The 20667-nt window shown below is 41.9% G+C and overlaps 1 protein-coding gene across 1 annotated transcript in view; it reads left to right on the forward strand.

The window, feature by feature from the left end:
- TMTC4 (transmembrane O-mannosyltransferase targeting cadherins 4) overlaps positions 1–20441 on the forward strand; it is a 57280-nt gene extending 36839 nt beyond the window's left edge. Inside the window, 8 exon segments of the mRNA XM_075590768.1 lie at positions 570–701; positions 6082–6161; positions 8032–8139; positions 8256–8397; positions 15636–15750; positions 15996–16108; positions 17645–17714; positions 18601–20441. Coding sequence (XP_075446883.1) covers positions 570–701; positions 6082–6161; positions 8032–8139; positions 8256–8397; positions 15636–15750; positions 15996–16108; positions 17645–17714; positions 18601–18752 — 912 coding nt within the window. The 3' untranslated portion in view covers positions 18753–20441.
- The last annotated feature ends 226 nt before the right edge of the window (positions 20442–20667 follow it).

The following is a 20667-nucleotide window of genomic DNA, read 5'->3' on the forward strand; positions in this document are numbered from 1 at the left end:
AGTGGGCAGCACAGAAATACAATATTGTTGTACCAGGAAATACTTGAAAATGAAATGCATATCGCAGAGCATTTTCATGGTAAATATGTAAAAAATAAAAGAAAATAGGACTATAGAGGCTAGCCAGGAGCTCATGTCTAAGAAAGAATGTTGCAGCAATTAAAAAGCTACAGTGGTAGACATTTTTTTAGGGCCCTTGCATATAATTGATGTCTAGCTTTGATCCAAAAAGAAACTATTTAAACATTTCTCAAACGTTTTTGACAGGATGAAAAAGCAAAGGAAAATGTTATTTGTATGCTTCCTCCTCTGTTTTAATGTACACATTGTTTGTAACTTTGAGTCTAAATGTAGTAGTTATTATATTGCTCAAACAATGGAATATGCCAATCAGAGTGCATTCTTTATCAGCCATTGGAATATTTGCTTCTTACAGTAGTGACATCAAATATGGGATCAGTTAATCCTTGGCTGTAGGCAAAAGCTGAATAATAATAATCATTAGCACTGTACTATGTTTTTTCCTCTTGGGGGAACCTAAAAAAAAATCAACCGTCTCTCTCTTAAAGAAAATTCTGACTGCAGCTGTGCTGGGAATTTTGACCATCAATGTAGTACACTGTGTATTTCGTAGTAACCAATGGAAGTCTGAGGAGCTACTCTTCAAAAGTGCACTTTCAGTTTGTCCTCTGAATGCTAAAGTAAGTTCATGAACATACTGTACATTTTTACACTGTGTCTTCCGTTAGCCTATCTCTTGGGAACTCCCTTTCAATGTTCAGTGCTTATCAGGTTGCTTTGTCACCAGTTCAGTGTCTGTCTGTTGCCTTAGCAACCTACCTTTCCCCACCCCTGGGACTTTGGTTCTTTCCTTTCCCTCTGTCACTCAGTGCAGTCCAAGCCCCTGGGACTGCCTTTTGTTACTTCCTTTTCAGAGCTTGCTGCCCTCTGCATAGCTTCTCCCCACTGCAATCCCGGTGTGAGAGCTTTGTTTCCTACCTATCCATTATTTTTATGCATTCCCAAAACGTTTGTCCCCCTTTTATTTCTGTTTGTGTTCTCGTAATAAATACTTCAGAAATTCAGAAGACTCAATTTTACATAGAAGTAGGAATTGAGTTAACTACCTGTCACCATTTATTAAGCCAAAGTAAGCCTGGGACAGAACACAGGGCATGAAATTACAGGCCCCATGGCATTAGCAAGCATAAAATTATGCTCCCCATACTTTGCAAACCTTTTCAGTTTCCAATCAAATATTTAAAAAGTTGTGGTGGGTAAAAAAAAGTGATAAAAACCGTACAGTGTACAGTAAATATAAATACCTTTTGTGGGTACATTTTCATGACAGATCTGCAGCCCTATTTTTTCCCATTATCGCTAAGCATACATTGCTTCCACTGCAGCCAGGGATTCTGGGTAATGACATGCAACTGAGCAGGGTGTAACTCTTATTCATTTTAACATGGACCCCTATAAGCTTATGCCTACCGTACTACACAGCTTTGCACCACAGCCTGGGTTTAAGAAGTCAATCAAATATTTTAAATCATTAGACATTGTACTGTGACTTTAGCAAACACACACAAAAAACCTCAATTGAATATAGTGAGGGCCAACTGTGAATGGCTGACCCTTGCTTTGGGAAAAATAGGCCCGTCTTTATCCTTTTTTCTTTTACCTGCTTCAACCTTTTTATCCTACTTATGCTTTAATTTTTTTTTTCTGCCCTACACATACCCACTTTCACCTCCTATCATTTCTATTATTGTCTGCCATGCTCCCTACTTATTTTTACACCACTGCCTAGCCTTGAGATGCATGGCTGGCAGAAGGGCTAGCACTTTCTGCCTTTCTTCTCCTAGCTATCTAACGCAGCTGTTCTAGCCAGGCCCACCAATTCCTGTTCAATGTGTAATGAAAAGCATACTGTGGGGCGACTTCAACATACGAGTCGGTGAGAAACCACTCTGCTTCCAGAACAACTTCCTTCTCTAGTACTGTGGCTCTGCAAAATCTGTTTCAGAGCTACAGTGCAGAGCCGTCGCAAGTGGTGAACTGGCGTCCAGAAAAGTTGCGGTCTGGTGCTTACAATGTATAATTTAGAAGGTTACAAACAGAGCGAGGCATATAATACTTTTACTACAGTGCTAATCTAAAACCAAGACTGCTTCTACAAAATGTTACCATAAGCTGTAGGGCTCAAATAAATTACTATATCACACCACTAACCATGCCCAAGAAAAATACTATGATATTGGGTAAGAAGTCTCAAAAAAATGCATGATTTTCTAAAATCTATAATATCCTTAAAAAAATAAGTTAAAATAACGGAACAAAAGAAAACAATTTCCAATCAATTAATGCAAAATGGTATAACCAACACACACATCACTTGTTAGCTCAAAACCCAAATCCACCAAATCATATGTAACGGGTATTCCCCCACCCAATTGCATATAGAGTGTATCTGAGGGGGAACCTATATGTTACCAGGTGTGGTGCGTGTACCTGCAGGTTCACAGGAGGCCTGAGCCTCTGCTGATGGGAACCTGGGGTGCTTCTCTGGAACGTTTCTTGTCAGCGCCTCCACCTATGTGAGATTCTAGGAGTGTAGAGTGGCCCTCACATAGGAATATCCACAAAGTAACCAGCCCACACCAAAGGTTATGGCTAAAAGGGTTTACTATATGGCAAATAACACAACACAACATACTTCAACAATATGACATTGACAGTGTCCCTCTATAACACTAATAGGCACAACTACCCGGTCACTACGCAGGGCTTTGTACCCCACACGTTATATCAATAGTCCCAAATGTCCCACAATACCCCAAGTGAGTGACTGTTGGTAAAGTTGGTGCACTTGATGACTGACTGTACCTGCCCAGTGCTCCAGCACCTGAGGCTGCAGATTCTTCACAAAGGATCTGCCGCTCTGCGATCTCCGCTGTGACGTCCGGCAACTCTGCCTGGCGGTGGGTTGCTCCCGCATGGAGTGATCCACCTTTGGAAAGTCTCTTGCTGTAGAGCCTGTCTGAGCCCAGACGCAGGCCGCGATCACTTCGTGCAACTGGTACCGGTGATATCACATAGAACTGGGTACTATAGAAAGCAAAACCCCCTTTGCACTGAAAGGGGCCTTTCCTGAAACTGCCAAACTAACTGATGTGGCTGCACTGCAAGCCACACTGTCTCTTCTTGTCAGAGCACACAGCACTGCAGCTGTGTCACTGACAAGACTCAGACACGGATAAGGGCAGGGTCCCTACCTAAGGGGCCTTCCCTATGAACTTACCCACTAACCTAGTGGGGAGTGGGGCCTACCTTGGCCTGGGGTGTCTGGGGCCTAGTACAGCAGAGCACTGCAGCTGTGTACACTACCTTCCCCAATCGCTTCGTGGATCCAACTGACAAAACCCTGTCTGAACACAACATTGTATCTTCTTTGCTGCAGGATAAGCTGCCAGCTCTATTGGCTTCAATGCTGCCTGTGACCAGGGTGAAAGTGCAGTCCCCAGAGGCTGCTGGGAATTGTAGTTCTTGGCACAGCTCTTTCCTATGGGGACCACGTGCGCGATCTTTACTGCGCATGTCTGAAGCTGTAATGGCCGCCGCTACTCTTAACTGAGCATGCGCAACTTCCAAGAGCTCTTGCACACATGTAATGGCCACCTCTATGCTTGCCAACCTCTGTGCATTGCACTGCACAGGCGCAAACTCCCGCGCCAACCTCAACATGGCCGCCGCGATTGCTCTGCTTACACGAAAGCCTCCGCACATGCGCAAACACATTAAACATGGCGGCGTCCGGCCGCAGCTGCCACCGGGAGCCCCTGGGAATGCGCTCGCCCCCGCAGCAGCACACACGCAAGGGGGAAAGAAACCTGCAGACAGGGGGACCAGAGGGAGCCTGGCTACACATATATTGTGTAAAAAAAGAGTGCTGCTAGGATTGTGACCTCATGTATACAAAAAGACAAAAAGGCCTAGTGCTACATTTAACTTGACAAATTATATAGTTAAATACTTATCTGTATAAGAAGATATACAGATAAGTATGTAACTATATAATTTGTCAAGTTAAATGTAGCACTTAGGGCCTTTTTGTCTTTGGTTCTAAAATGGTATAACCAACTAATTTTGGAACAATAAATAGTAATTATTGGATAACATCCATTAATATATAGAATACAAATACAGCTCAACCCCCTTATAACGCTGTGCTTGGGGTCCAAAGAATCACATCGCGTTATAAGTGGATCGCGTTAGAAATAATGTACAATTGCATGCATTGTACAATAAAGTATTTAAGACACCAATAATCGTGTTGTAAAGTATTCATAAATACGAAAATTGGGAGCCACGCTTGCATCGCGTTATAAGCGGATTCGCGTTGTAACGGATCGCATTAGAACGGGGTTGAGCTATAGCAATGTCTAAAGTAAATAGAGTTGAGCAAACAAATGTATAAGAGAAATTAGGAAACAATACTTTTAGGGCAAAAAATGAATGTTCATAGAAGTAAAGAGAACACTTATCACAATATTCTAAAAACGGAGATCAAATATTTGAGACACGAGTTGCGTGTTCATTCATGTTTTAATTTAATTAATTTAGAAGAACCTTAGTGTTTGGGGTTTTAATTCTAGAGATGAATGATGATACAACTTGGGAAAGTGTCCTCTCTCTTCGTCACCTTTCCTGTCCTGAAAAACCTATATTCCCTGTTCCCCATGGCAGTGGGCACTGTAGGGTTAACTCCGTGTTTTGCTTGAGTAGGACAGGAAATTTAGACCTGCAGGTAGTCTTTTTCCTGTCCTACAGCTAGTAGTAGTGTTTGTAAATGTGTAAAGGACTCGCCAGACTGCAGTTAGTGCAGTTAATCCAGGGAGTTGCCAGCGTCTCTCCTCCTGCAGCTCCGATGTATAAGCACCGGGGTGGGTTGGTATTCAGAGGTCCATGCGACCGCGTAAACCGCGGATGCATCTCAGTGCGCAGTGGGAACAGAGTGGAAGCGGAGACATGGCTGCATGTGCATCCCACATGGTTGAATAGCGCGTGCCCGTCTTCTTGCTCGCGTTCCCCACACGCAGGCACAAGCACATTGCAGAGATGCCTTCAGTGCTCTGATTGGGCAAACGGATGATGATGTCAGAGAGGCGATGGAGCGACGGCCTCAGAAAAATGTAAGCACTGCAGCATGGAACGCTGAACAGAAAGGAAGTAAAATCAGCTACAGCTATAGTGCCTACTTTACCATGATATTCTTTATGACTTCTCTTCCCCCACCTGTGTCTCTAATTCCCTATTTCCCATTTCTATCTGTCTGGGGCACCCCTTGTTCTTTCCTTAGTCTATTGCCCTTGTTTACTTAAAAGGTGGCTGTCCTCTGAGCAAGGCCCACGGTCAGACCTTCTCTGGAGTCAGCTGGAAAGTACTTTAGTTAGTGGGATCTGTTTGCCATGTGGCTTCCTCCTGTACATAGAGCCCAGCAGCAGAGAAAGAAGTCACAAGGCCAGGGCTATTGCTGTGGAGTAGCCCTGGACCCCTTTCTGCCAGCTTTGTGTGACACTCTTATTCTCCCCCTATGGGTGAAATACATAAAATCTACTTTTTACAGCGGACACTGCAGAGATTCTGACTATGGATGTGATGTGATGTGGTCCGTTTTGAGAGTCCCCAGGTTTTTCCGGAAGAATTAGCAAGTGGTGTAAACAAGATTAAACTTATTACAGTCACTGAATAATTCAGCTTGATCCCATTCCACAGAACACACTTTGTCATGTTCTAACTAGTCAATGTGCCTGATTACTCTTTAACGGAAAGAAGCATTGGCATTACTCATTATATCAAATGTACATTTTAATATATTCCAGGCACAAAATACTGTAATAAATTCAAATGTATGAAATTTGGTTGGAAATTGTGCGTTTCATATGGATCAGTAATTGCAAACCCATTATATGCACTTATGCCTCTTGATTTTGTGGGATGCTACTTTATTGTATTTATTTTAATTTATATTTTTCTGCTCTGCTAACTGCACCATTTTTGAATTGCAAAAATTGTTTGCAGGTACATTACAATATGGGCAAGAATTTAGCTGATAAAGGCCACCAAACAGCTGCCATTCAATACTACAGAGAAGCTGTAAGGTAGTATTACAATTTAAATATTCTTAAATTCTATGTGAAAAATCACTTAAAATCAAATAGATTTGTTTATGCATTATTTCGCAGACTCCTGAGACCTTAACTCACCAACAGTTGGTAAAGGCTCCCTCTTCTGTCACTCTCTCACCCTTCTCTCTAACTCGCTAACTCCCCCTCTCTAACACTCTCACTATAATCCCCTTTCCTCTCACACGCGATTCTCCCTCCCCTCTGCATACTCAATCCCCCTCTCTTTCACTCAATCCCACTTCTCTTACATTGCCTTGGGGGCACTGGGAAGCTGTGGCCAAGCAGGCAGATGCAGAAATTGAGCCCGATTTCTGGGCGAGCCCAACTTCTGGCACCGTCTGGGACACGGTTACACCGGCGGGGGGCAGGAGGCTTGACATGAGGGCCCCTCAGCAAACTAAGGCCCTTGCAGCCTGGCACGGAGTTTGGGCCCAACCTCTAGCTATGTTCAACTTCCAGTATGGCCAGTGTTGCCCCCTCCCACTCTTGGGCCTTCCTGCATTGCAAGGTTTTGCAGTAGTGTAGTTACGCCCCTGAATGTCATGTCAGTTTGTGAATGTGTGTTGCACTTATTTTTGCCTCTCTAAAATTGTGTAAATGATTTTGGGTCATATCAAACAATTGGAGGAGGTATTTGACTCAAGGTGCAAAGTATTAATTAGTCTTTGGGTTGTGTGCTGTCATCTGTATATTTGTGCAGAAACCAATTCAATTACCAGTTCTTAGGGGATGTAAATGCAAGCCTATAGGAAAGGAAGCCTTTCAATCGTATCATGGCACATCTTTCAGGAGCATTATGTATAGGCATGTATATCACATGGTTATCATTTTACACTTCCATAAAGGAAAAAAAAAAACTTTATACAAAACAGTTTTTCCAAGAAAATAAAAATTAGCCTGACGAGAAAAAAAAAATTCCCAGTCTTGAATAGAAAGGTTATTAGCTGCAATAATATTCTGTGAAATATATTAATGTTTGTACAAGTTATCTTTAGAATATGTTCATTTTAGCCTAATACATGTGAACATTTTTAATACCACTTTTCTGGGAGTTTTTCTTTTTAGTCTTTGATGACCTATTTAATGGTAGAATATATGTTCTCTTGTAGTATTCATTATGCTGGCCCTAATATTTTGTGTACAGCAGTTTAATCATAGAATTGATTGTGCACTTACGTTCTGTGTAAATTAGAAACATGTACATCTGATATATTCATGGAATATGGTTGTATAAAAGTCGATGGTGAAAACCATAATGATGTGGTTCTCTACTTGACCTTTTTGTCGCAAAATGCATAGTCGCCCTTATCTTATTCTCAAAGGCATTGCTGCCATCACATGAAATAATGCTTCTGAATTATTTTCGTCAGTGGTGTATCCTTTTATGCCACATGGCCATACAGGCTTAGGCTACGTCCAAAGTGCAGGATACGGCGCAAGCTACTTAGCTTGGTCCTAAACAAACACTAGGAAACTAATGTATTTATGCATGGTGTGCAAGTGCGCTACCGGGAGACTGCACTTCGCGCTACAACCATGTTTGTATTTCCCACGCGAAGGCCGGGTCACGTGAGCGGTTCGCCCAATGAGGGCGAACCAGCTCCGTGACGTCACGGCCGCGCCCACCGACACACCTCCCCGTCGACTGTCTGCAGGACAGGAAATATCTCCGGCTGCAGGTGAGCATGCGCTGCACCGAGGTGCACGGAATCTAGCGCATCCACTATAGCCGAGGCCTAAAAAGCAGAACAAGCAATGCAACCTTCACAGTTGAGAAAAATAAGAGAAATAGTGTTTGAATATTTATAAACTGATACTACTTATATCACCTCTAATTCTGCAGGTTAAATCCAAAATATGTACATGCAATGAACAACCTTGGAAATATCCTGAAAGAAAGAGATGAGCTCCAGGAAGCAGAGCAGCTGTTATCACAAGCCGTCTCAATCCAGTAAGTAAGAGAAGGAATCTAATGGACAAGAGAGGGAAAGCAGGTGAACATGTCAACATTGTGCATAGTGTTCATGTGATCGAATCTCATTCCATGTTTTTTTATGTTGTATTTAGGCCTGATTTTTCCGCTGCCTGGATGAATTTAGGTATTGTGCAAAACAGCCTTAAACGGTTTGATGATGCTGAAAAAAGCTACTTAACTGCTATCAAATACCGAAAGAAATATCCAGACTGTTACTACAACCTGGGTCGTCTGGTAAGTGTACAGTGAGTTTGTGACTCGTTTGTGATGTGTATCTTTAGTGGGTGTATAAAGATACACCCACTAAAGATTAGGCCAGGGTAATGCAGTTGATTTGGTCTACTTAGATTTTGCAAAGGCTTTTGATACGGTTTCACACGAGGTTGGTGTACAAAATAAAAGAAAGCTGGTACAGTAGTAGAATCCGAGCAGGATGTCATTTTTCTTCAGAAGGACTTGGAGAGACTGGAATCCGAGCAGGATGTCATTTCTCTTCAGAAGGACTTGGAGAGACTGGAAACTTGGGCATGTAAATGGCAGAAGAGGTTTAATACAGATAAATATAAGGTTATGCATTTGGGAAGCAAGAATAAACAGGCGACTTACACATTAAATGGGGATAAATTAGGGGAATCCTTGATGGAGAAGGATTTAGGAGTGCTTGTAGACATCAGGCTTGGCAATAGTGCCCAAAGTCATGCAGTAGCTGCAAAGGCAAACAAGATCTTATCTTGCATTAAACAGGCAATGGATAGAAGGGAAATAAACATCATTATGCCCCTTTATAAAGCCCACAGTAAGACCACACCTTAAATATGGAGTACAATTTTGGGCACCACTCCTTAGAACCACTGGTTGAACTAATGTGTTGCACCTGATTAAATGACAAATATGTAAATTTCAACACACAGGACTTCTATCACATAATCACTATAAGTATATAATAGAAAGGAAAAAAGTTAAATGCATATAACATGCTAAATTTCTCATAACTTATCTTAATGTATACCAACACGATATGCTTTCTATTATATACTTATTGTGATTATGTGATAGAAGTCCTGTGTGTTGAAATTTACATATTTGTCATTTAATCAGGTGCAACACATTAGTTCAACCATTAGAAGGGAGTTATAAATAACACCCTCCCTTCATGTCTTGTCATACTCCTTGAGAAAGGGCGAACTCGCCCGAAACATGTGGGAGGAGGTCTTTTTTGTTATGTTCTAGTATCTGTTTTATGTAGATTTAATAAATTGATTTTATTACCTACCTGGTGAGTCTGTCATCCCAAGGAGCAGCGCTGATATCGATCATTTTTTCTTTTTTTCTTTTTTTCTTCTTTACTATGTAACTATGTATATATATTTGTGATCGTGTCATATGGTTCTGTGCTATACTCCAAATGAGTACAATCATTTTTAACATTCTAAAAGTCTCTTTAGACAACGTTTTTGGCGATTTTTGTTGTTTTCTCCATGATAAAACTGCCCACTGCGTTTAAAAAAAAAAAAAGTTTTGTTTTTTTTAATGTTTTGTTACACCATTTATGTACATTTTTACATAACTTATGTTCAGGGAGTAGGAAGTTCGTTGGCAATTATCGTAGCCACGGGTGTTTTCATTGAGAATTATCTGTAACCCTCCTTGACCGGCTCTAAAGGCATTTGCATATATATTTTATACATGGCATTGCTCAGTCTCTCACACATTTTCATGGTGCAGGGATATACAGATAGATGAATGATGGGTACCAGGAACTTTTATAGTACTAACAAGGGCTTTATTCACGTCTGTTGATAATGCTCACCATACAAAAACAGACTTCATTTCAGACATTAACTGGTGGCAAATAATATGGTTACTTGGCTTCTTCCCATTTTAGCTCTTACTCCTACACTTGGGAGGTACTTATGGTTGTTTGCCTTGGTATCAGTTAGATTAGCAATCTCCTTCATAACTTCAATAATTAGGGTGACCAGATTTACAAAAGTAAAAACCGGGACACATTAAAAAAAAATTTATAAAACAAATGATGTCACCAACTGCGCCCCTTCTCCTTGGTCTCTCTACCCCGCTCTGTCCCCCCTTCTCTCACACACACACCCTTTTCTCTCTCCCTCCCTCCCCCATATCCCGCTATTCTCGTACTCCCCACCCCTACATTCTCATTCCACCCTTCCCTGTCTCTCACTCTCCCCCATTCTCTCTTTCCCCCCATTCTGTCTCTCTCCCCTCCTCCCCCCCATTCTCTCTATCTCCCCCCATTCTCTCTATCTCCCCCCATTCTCTCTCTCTCTCTCCACCCATTCTCTCTCTCTCCTCCCCTCTCTCTCTTCCCCCCTCTCTCTCTCCCCCCACATTCTCTCTCCCTCTCTCCCCCATTCTCTCCCCCTCTCTCCCCTCCCTCTCCCTCCCTCTCCCCCCCTCCCCCTCCCTCTCCCCCCCTCCCCCCTCCCTCTCCCCCCCTCCCTCTCTCCCCCCTCTCCCCTCCCCCCCTCTCCCTCTCCTCTCCCCTCCCTCTCCTCTCCCCTCCCTCTCATTCTGTGTCTCTCCTCCATTTTCTGTCTCTCTCCCCCCTTCTGTGTGTCTCTCTCTCCCCCATTCTCTGTGCCTTCCCCCCGACCCCCCATTCTCTGTCTCTCTCTCCCCTCCATTCTCTGTCTCTCTCCCTCCCCCCATTCTCTGTCTCTCTCCCCATTCTTTGTCTCTCTCTCTCTCCCCCATTCTTTGTCTCTTTCTCCCCTCCCCCATTCTCTGTGTCTCTCCTCCATTTTCTGTTTCTCTCTCCCCCCCCCCAATTCTCTGTCTGTCTCTCTCACCCTCCATTCTCTGTCTCAATCCCCCCATTCTCCATCTCAATCCCCCCATTCTCTGTGTCTTCCCGTATTCTCTGTGTCTCCCCCCCATTCTCTCTCCCCCCCATTCTCTCTCCCCCCCATTCTCTCTCCCCCCCATTCTCTCTCCCCCCCATTCTCTCTCCCCCCATGCTCTCTCTCTCCCCCATGCTCTCTTCCTCCCCCATTCTCTCCCTCTCCCCCATTCTCTCCCTCCTTCTCCTCTCCCCCATTCTCAGTGTCTCTCCTCCATTTTCTGTCTCTCTCCCCCCCATTCTCTGTCTGTCTGTCTCTCTCTCCCCCCATTCTCTGTCTCTCTCCCCCATTCCCTGTCTCTGTCTCCCCCCCCCATTCTCTGTCTCTCTCTCTCTCCCCTCCATTCTGTCTCTCTCCCCCATTCTCTGTCTGTCTCCCCCCATTCTCTGTGTCTTCGCCCATTCTGTGAAACCCCCCATTCTCTCTCTCACCTCCCCCCCATTCTCTCCTCCCCCATTCTCTATCTCTCCCCCGTCCATTCTCTCTCTCCCGTCCATTCTCTCTCTTCCACATTCTCTATCTCTCTCCTCCCCCCATGCTCTCTTCCCATTCTCTCTCCCCCCCCATTCTGTCCCCCCTCCCTTCCCCCATTCCCTCTCTATCTCCCATTCTCTCTCCCCCCCATTCTCTCTCTCCCACCCATTCTCTCTGTCTCTCCCATTCTCTCTCTCTCTCTCTCTTCCCCCCATTCTCTCTCTCCCTCCCATTCTCTCTCTCCCTCATTCTCTCTCCCCCCCCCCCCCATTATCTCTCTTCACCCCCCTCCCCCCCATTCTCGGCTCTCTCCCCCCCCCATTCTCGGCTCTCTGTCCCCCTATTCTCTCTCTCCTCCCCCATTCTCTCTCTCCTCCCCATTCTCTCTCTCTACCCTTCATGCTCTCCCCCCCCATTCTCAACCCCCCCATTCTCTGTCTCTCTCCCCCACCCCCTATTCTCGTCTCTCTCTCCCCTCCATTCTCTGTGTCTCTCTCCCCCACCCCATTCTGTGTGTCTCTCTCTCCCCCATTCTTTGTCTCTCTCCCCCCAATTCTTTGTCTCTCTCCCCTCCATTCTGTCTCTCTCTCTCCCCTCCATTCTGTCTCTCTCTCTCCCTCCCCCTTTCTCTGTCTCTCCTCCATTTTCTGTCTCTCTCCCCTCCATTCTCTGTCTCTCTTCCCTCCATTCTCTGTCTCTCTCCCCCATTCTCTGTCTCTCTCCCCCATTCTCTGTCTCCCCCCATTCTTTGTGTCTCTCTCTCCCCCCCCACTCTGTGCCCCTCTTCCCATGATGTGCCCCTCTCCCCATGCTGTGCCTCTCTCCCCACACTGTCTCTCCCCATCCTGTGCCTGTGCCTCTCTCTGTCTCTCCATGCTGTGCCTCTCTGTGTGTCTCTCCCCATGCTGTGCCTGTGTGTCTCTCTCTCTCTCTCTGCCTCTCCTCATGCTGTGCCTGTGTCTCTCTCTGTGTCTTCCCCCCATTGTGTGTGTCTGTGTCCCCCATTCTGGACCATACCTGCATGGGTGGGGGAAGCCATCTTGAGCCCTGGCAGCAGACACCGGAAGTTCTCACTGACACTTCCGGGTCTCACTGCTGGGGCTCCGCAGCTTAGTCCCCGCCCCTGCTCTCCTCCCTGCATTGTCTGCTCTCTGCTGCCCCCCCCCCCCTGCTCTGATGGTCAAAAGCGGAACAGCCACAAAAAAACGGAACATTTTACAGCATGCAGGGCAGCTGGGCAGAGACTAAAAAACCAGGACAGAGGTTAAAAAAATGTGACTGTCCCGGCTAAACCGGGACACCTGGTCACCCTATCAATAATGCCCTATTTCAGGTGGACCCTTGGTTGGGGATACACACTATCCTCTGGGATCACTATCCAGTTTCATGCACAGCATTCTTTGTCTATACATGTCAGATCTGGTGGAACTGATTTGATTGTGCCAAAGCTACTACTCGGAGAACTTCCTGCTGAGCACATGCGTACTCCTCTTCTGGCCAGAGAACAATCTTGTGCCATTACTATAGGCTCTAACTGTATAGGACACGTTCCATAACTGAAAACAATAAATGGTGAAAGGACATCCTTAATACACAAAACTATACACACAAACCTATTTACAGGATTCACAATGAGACATCAGTCTGAACTCTGAGGAACCTGTTTCTAGAACATCGGATGGAGCTATATATATCCTTTGATCTCCCTATAGTGACATCACTGGTCACAACATACAAAGGAGGGCCTATCCCTTTCTGCATAGTCATCCTGCTACACATGATGGGGAGGGGAGTAAGCTGAGTGGTGCCACACTGTTAAACCATTACCGGTGGTTAACCCTTATGTTAAATCTGTAAACTATATGTAGCCCCCTCCCTCTCCCTCCCCCTCCCTTTGGGATCTAGTAGTTAGTGTAAGTTTTCTCAAGCCCTACACTTGCGCTACAATAACTCCAGAAACTATCATTTGCAATACAGGCTCTGTGAGCACTGCTAGAGTTCCTGGTCCTGGACATCATGCCAGCCTGGAATTGCAGTCAACACGTTATTGCAAAAAGTAGTTATGCTCCATAGCATTGTGTACCATTCCACTTCAGCTAGTATTTCTACACACGCTGCATGAAATAGTATTTGCAGAATGTGCTGTGTGCGCATGTTATTCTTCCACAACATCGCAAACATGAAGCAATGTTATCCCTTCGGTGGTCTTCTTCATGAAGGTACACAGAACAAATTTAGTTAGAAAATGTTTGAAGAATTAGTGGCTGGAAACCAGACTTTATTCATTTATAGGTGGTACAGGTGAAATGTTCTCATTCTCAATTTAACCTAGATTACGTTTGGACTAACTTATTTTTTTTTTTCAGACTGGTAAATGTTTTACATTGCTCTCTTCATAGTTTCCACAAAATATATTTTTAGTTTGTTGCTTTTAAGTAGTGTCCTTTGCTGCCAAGCATCTATTCATATGCATTGCCATCCATAGTGATGGCTGAAATTAAAACATTTTTCATGAACCACTGAGTCTTAATTCAAATCTCTGCTGAATGGAGATTTTCCACTGTTGGTTATTGGAATACAGTTCCATCTAGGTAATCAAATCCACATCCTATTCTTCTCATTATTACTCCTCATTCAAAACGTTTAATTAAGCCAGTGAAAGGTGTTACATTCGGAAGGGGAATTTTAGGTTCCAAGAATTAATTATTTCAATTAAGGCATTCCAATGCCTCATTCATCTGTACAAAAGGATGGTTAAACATTTGATTTTCCTAGCCAACTAACGTTCAATATCTAACAGACAGGTTGTCCTTTAATCCCATTAAAAATCCATACAAGATGCTAACTCTGTATTTTATGTACACATTAACGGTAATTGCTGGTCAAAGTACTTTCAAAGTCATTTTTTTTTTTGGTGGAACTTCACGTCCCTAAACATATCAAAATCTGATGGCACAAAAAAATCAATTCTGTTCAATCTTGTGTGCTGTTAAATGGTTTTTATTTATATATTGCCAAGCATATGTGCGGTAGAAACCTGCAGATAATTAAAAATACATGGAACTATATATGCAATATAGAAATTAAACATTAAACTGCTGGGCATTCCCCTGTTGTGCAGATATCAAGCTCCAAAATCTAGACATTGAAAATATTCGTTAGTCCCCTGGCAAGTAGTTGCTGGCAACCATTTTTCTTTCCCGATAGTAGCGAGAAACAGTATACTCTATACGGATCTCCCGAACCAAGGAGCTCACAAAGAGTAAGACAGTGATAGTATACTTTCCCGTTCGGGTAACTTACGAATAGGTAAAACAAACACGAGCCATGGTACAGTATGTGACTAGAAAGTGCATTAGACACGTAATTCGTAAGATCTATTCGAGAAATTAATACATACAAAAGAAAATTCTCTTTATTTAAACTAGTGCCCTTTGAAAGAAGGAAAGCCAAGCAAGGTGTGAACTTAGCATGAAAATAAAAAACAAAAGAAAACCTGGCAGAAAAGGGGGATTTGTTTTCTCCAATATTGTGTCTGAATCTGTAGCTATAGAGGGTAGAGGTAAGGTTTTTACTTATGATCTGACATGGATTTACACTTGAATAATTTGTAGAACAGAGCAGCTGTGTTTCCTATCCATGCTAATGAGCATGTATGACGTATTTATTTTTGTAATGTCTTATTAGACTTTTTTTGTAGCAATACAAATTTTAATTAATATGAAAGAAAAACAGAAATCTAGTACCCTTTAAAAAAAATATATAGGCTCCTAAATAGAAGTGAAAATTGATGCAATGCTGTATTTTGTTCTTGCATTAATATCTAATTTTAAAAAAAACTGTCAAATGCTAAAAATGTGTATATATATATATTTACCAGCTTTGTCAGACAACTGTTTATCACACCATATGATTGGGGTGGAATTCAGTTTTTTGCTGCATAGGCAATTACAGGCGCAGATGCAGAATTGTTCAGTAGAGTAATATTTTGACGTTCACAATGCCTCTTGACTGAACAGCAAAAAGGTTTAATAGTACTGGATGCTGAAGTGCTGGCACTTTAGGAAAAAACAGTATTTACAGTTGCAATGTGGAGAACAATAAGCGTGTCTTCTTTAATTTCAGTATGCGGATCTAAATCGCCATATGGATGCACTGAATGCATGGAGGAATGCTACATTTTTGAAACCACAGCACAGTTTGGCTTGGAACAACATGATTATATTGCTTGATAATACAGGTTATTCTTCTTTATGAATTTGTTGATAAACACTGAAATAATACTAAATGCATATTCTGTTCAGATAGAGTACAATGTTTTATTTACTGTAGTTCTTTCCAGTTCTTGTGTACTAATACATTTGTTTTATTTTAGTGATATAGCTAAGCAGATTGGTTTTTGCATAAATCAGGTTAATACACTGGTTGTGCCTACAAACTAGATAATGGATCTCCTCCTCCACCTTGCTTACTTTCCATCCTCAGGTAACTTGGTGGAAGCCGAAGCTGTTGGAAGAGAAGCCTTGAAACGTGTACCAAATGACCATTCTGTTGCATTTTCTTTAGCGAACGTGCTGGGAAAGGCACAGAAATACAAGGTTTGTCTGAAATACTTTGCTTATAGTATGCCTGTTTGTTGATGATCTAAGAGAGAAGTCCATGCCAATGGCTGCAAGGCTTGGCAGGGGGTTGCTGATCTCCCGTGGAGTACAGATGGTCCTCGCTATCCGTCATCTATCAAACAGATTGTCCAACGCCAGATAATGCATTCCGCTGAACGCATTGTCCGACGTCGGAATGGCTTCTCCGACGCTCACGTCTGCGGATTAACATTGATTCCGCAATCCGACGGTGATTTGCGGGACGGATTACGACGGATAACCGAGGACCGCCTGCAATAAGAATTGGAAGGTGGTGCCCTCTACAATACAAAAAGTAGTAGTTAATAGATGGATATAAATATCTTCTGGTGCAAATCAACCATGCCAACGGTCGTCGCCGTCATCATCCCAGAAAAAGAGATCACATGCAAAACAAATACAAAAGACAGGGAGAGTGCACTCCTAAAAGTAAGAGTCTGCACAGTGATTGTTTCAAAAGTAATTGTTTTCATCAAACAATAGAATAAACAACAAAATGAGCATGACAAAAACAAACATACAAAGGTTAAAAAAAATATTGCGAAGAACCGACACACCTTAGAGCAGTGATTCCCAACTCAGTCGTCAAGTCAACAGGTTGGGGTACTTGAGGACTGGAGTTGGGAACCACTGCCTTAGAGAATTCAAGATGATTGGGGGATCATCAGTGGTAAGTGGTTATGTTTGAGTGGGTAGGAGCACTTGGCATATTCAGTTAAGTAGCTGATTCATTGTGGTAGCCATCTAAATAATGTGCTGTTGCCTCATTCCTTACATAGACTTGTACAGTACACAGTTGATTGCTGGATGGTTCAATACTAAGGATCACATCAATCGTGATAACAAATAGTGCAGTGAAGTTTGCAGAAGATACATATATATCAAGTGCCTTGTAAAGTGGTTACCAGCATTTTAAAGCTGCAGTTCAAGCTGCCGTTTAAAAAATATATATATTTTTTCCCATTCAATATTTGTATCAATACAATCTGCATACTGACAAGTTATTAGCTAAGCTGCAGATCGATCCGTTCTCCCGTAATGGATCGCTTGCTCCGGGTTATTTAATTCAGTTCTTGGAATATGATTGACTGGGCAGTTACTAGATAAAATTGGTGCACTGCTAGAGAGAGGGCGGGGCTCAAGTCAGAGCCTATCCGAAGGGGAAGGGGGCTGTCACTTTGGAAATGCTTCCTATTTCAGAAACATTACAAATGTCTTTAAAACTTTTTTTTTTTAAATCCTACAAGTATTTTCTCATAGTACAGAACTGATTTATTTAAAAAAAAAACATGTAGGATATTGCTTGAACTGCTGCTTTAATATCTTTTTACACGTTTTTGTTTTATAGTATGTGAATTCTAGCGCTTAAAACGGGGTTTCCTTTAGCTTGACACCGCTTTTAACAATTTGAAAATTTATCCTGGAATACAACTTTACTTTTATTTACATATTCCCATTGTATCCTGCAAACAATTTATTCTTCTGCTTATTCAGGAATCTGAAGGTTTGTTCCTTAAAGCGATTAAAGCTAATCCTTTGTCTGCAAGTTATCATGGCAATTTGGGTAAGAACGTTTGATTCAGTCTTTTTCATTCTTAAACAGAATAAACTGTCGTCGTGGTAGACGTACATACTTTGAGATGTTTCCTTATTGATGGAGTGGAAAATTAATTATCAAGTGATGTCTAGAATGAAACTTCAAAAGGCATATGTTTAACCGTTCATTCTCACCGCGTAGTAATTGAAAAGGGTAAAATCAATTTCAATCAAAAATAAGTGTTCACAAAAGGCACATATATTGAAGTGAAGCATTTCCATTATGATAAGATGACTGTTAGCAAAGTAAAGGCCTCCTTGTGTAGCCCTTTTTGTTTAGAAACAGCATGAATAGAATACCAAAATGTAAGAACCCCTTTTGAGGCCTGCTCCTTCTTACATCTGTCAAAGTTTTCAGAACACGCTGAGTTAAAACATTCATGCAAGGCAACAACATTGTGGAGGAAGTGGACATGGAAAAACACAGAGGCACATTAGGTCAATCAAATGAATTTTTGAGCGGTTGGTGAGATGATTAGCACCACACAATATATATGCAAGTCAATCAGCCTTCTTTTTGCAGCCCATGCCCGTTTCTATGGTTAACAGTCCTACTTGGCAGAAACCGCAGAATTGCTTTGTTGAAAATCTCATTTAGATTTTTAAGCGACCATTTATGTACAAGTTCTCACTTTCTGTACACACACACACACACACACACACGTGTGTGTACATACAGTACTTACAAACAGGTTCTTTTATGTTGTTAAGAAGGATAGTGTAAGTGTAAAGTATATACTCTGCACAATTATACAATGTAACGCTGATTTTAATGTTTTCTTTCAAGTACTTATTCAAGAACAACATTGTTCATTGCCCAAACATATTAAAACTTTTGTGCATTGCTGTTTCAGCTGTTCTGTACCATCGCTGGGGAAATCTGGACCAGGCCAAAGAACACTATGAAACCTCCATGAAGCTTGACCCTTCTGCTCCAGGAACGAAAGAGAACTACAGCCTGTTGAAACGAAAGCTTGATCAACTGCAAGTGAAAGACAGTGTGTGAAGTGTTGTACCCTGAAAGTGGCAAGGTGAAAGGAAGAAAAAAAACACTTGTATTTTGAATTCCTTCACAGCTGGGTGGATGCAGCATTGTCTTGCAGGGATATCTGCTCTTGAACATTATATACCGCACCAGCATATGATGTCTGCCGTTGTTGTGCATTGGAAATATTACACTAGTTTCTTTAGTAGCCATAATTTTGATATAGAATACTCCTTTATTTTTCTTTTTTCTTGGAAGGCATTTGAGTTGAAAACGCAAACTGGGAGTTAAATTGAAAAGTTGGAGTTCTGCTACAAACAAATCTTTTTCTGGAGCTTTAAAGATTTTATAGTTTTTTTTTTTACTATTAACTTTGCAGATTTTCTTGACATTACATTTTGAGTGGTGCTTTTAGTTGCCACTGTATAGTAGCTCAGAAACAGATAAAATGAACCTCGCCTTACAATTATTTATTTCCTTTTTAATGCTGCATGTGATATTTTGGGATACTGGGAATATATACTGTATATATAAACAAAAACTTTCCCTTGGCGCACTTCTAAAATATATTGAGCTGCATTTTGTGTGTTTTACCAACCCCACCATGTGTCACTGTTTACAGTCCACAATTGGATCCTTTACTGCCTTTTCAAAGGCATTTTTACACAGACTGTTTCCTGTTCCTTAGAATTGTATCATACATAGGGGCGGACAATAGCCTAGAGCGCCAATTTTTGGGGGTGAGTCATTTTTTTGGGGTGGGTCATTTTTTTGGGGCGTAGTGAGAGGGGGTCTTACCTTCTCTGGAGTGGCCGCCCTCCTGCAGCATCATGGCGACCCAACGTCAAATGACTCAACATCACATAATGATGTGTTGCCATGACAACGTGGCATCACATGACTCCATTACACTGCAGAGGAGGGCTGCCTATGGGAGGCAAAAAGGTAAGCCCGCCACTGATCATACACCTTAAAGATCCTTTTCATTTGAAATATTCTCTTGTACATCTATGGAATTCATGAATGTGTTCCAGCACCGTTCGGTACTTGAACTAAAAAAATGTCTTATTTTGCTATGAAAGTCTATTAGAAATGTGTACTTGTATTGCTGTTGTTTTAAAGTGCATCCTTTTTCTTCATAGTTAAAGATTGAAATGAAGATATGCAAGTTGTAATTTTCTGTGTAGTTACAAATTTTAGTTAGAGCAATAATCCCCTCTGCTTTAAAAAATAAATATACACACACACATATATACTGTAATGTAATGAAAATATGGTGTTGACTTCAGTGATGCAATAATAAACTGGTTGCACTCCACACGGGAATTGAAATGGTCACTCCATTCCCAAATATGAAACAAACAGTTTACTTTTGAGACCACTACCACCAGTGAAATCAAGACAAACAGAAAAGACAGCAAGAATAACATTTAAAAAGGTAAAAAGACTGGATCACAGAATATACAGTACGATCAGGTTAAGTTACTAGTTACATTTTCCATAGGATGGCTGCTTTAACTATAAGGTTTTCTGAATGTGTCCAATTTTCCAAGGGTTCAGTTGCAAACAGTGTAACCTGCCCCCAAAATCTTCAGCCAAGCACTGGTACAGGTCATCACTTTTTGAATCAATTATAGTTTGTCTGTTTATGCTGAAACTGTTAGAGCCAAAGGTAGTTATGAACAATAAATAATTTTTTTAAATACTGTATATATTTGTCTTTTTCTTATAGAAATTGTGAAAATGAGAAACTCAGTATACACAAAGTGAACCACATACAATTATGACACAGGAGTGATTCATGCATCCACAAATTAATAACATAACGTGATCTTAAAGAGAGCGTGCGCATAAATCTTTATGTAGCCCCCTGTAAACAGCTCAGGCTATACCTACAGTATCTTCCTTCTACTGTGGTAAGTCCTGTTAAGATCAG

Source organism: Ascaphus truei, chromosome 3 (assembly GCF_040206685.1).
Source record: "Ascaphus truei isolate aAscTru1 chromosome 3, aAscTru1.hap1, whole genome shotgun sequence".
In the NCBI taxonomy this organism is placed as follows: domain Eukaryota; kingdom Metazoa; phylum Chordata; class Amphibia; order Anura; family Ascaphidae; genus Ascaphus; species Ascaphus truei.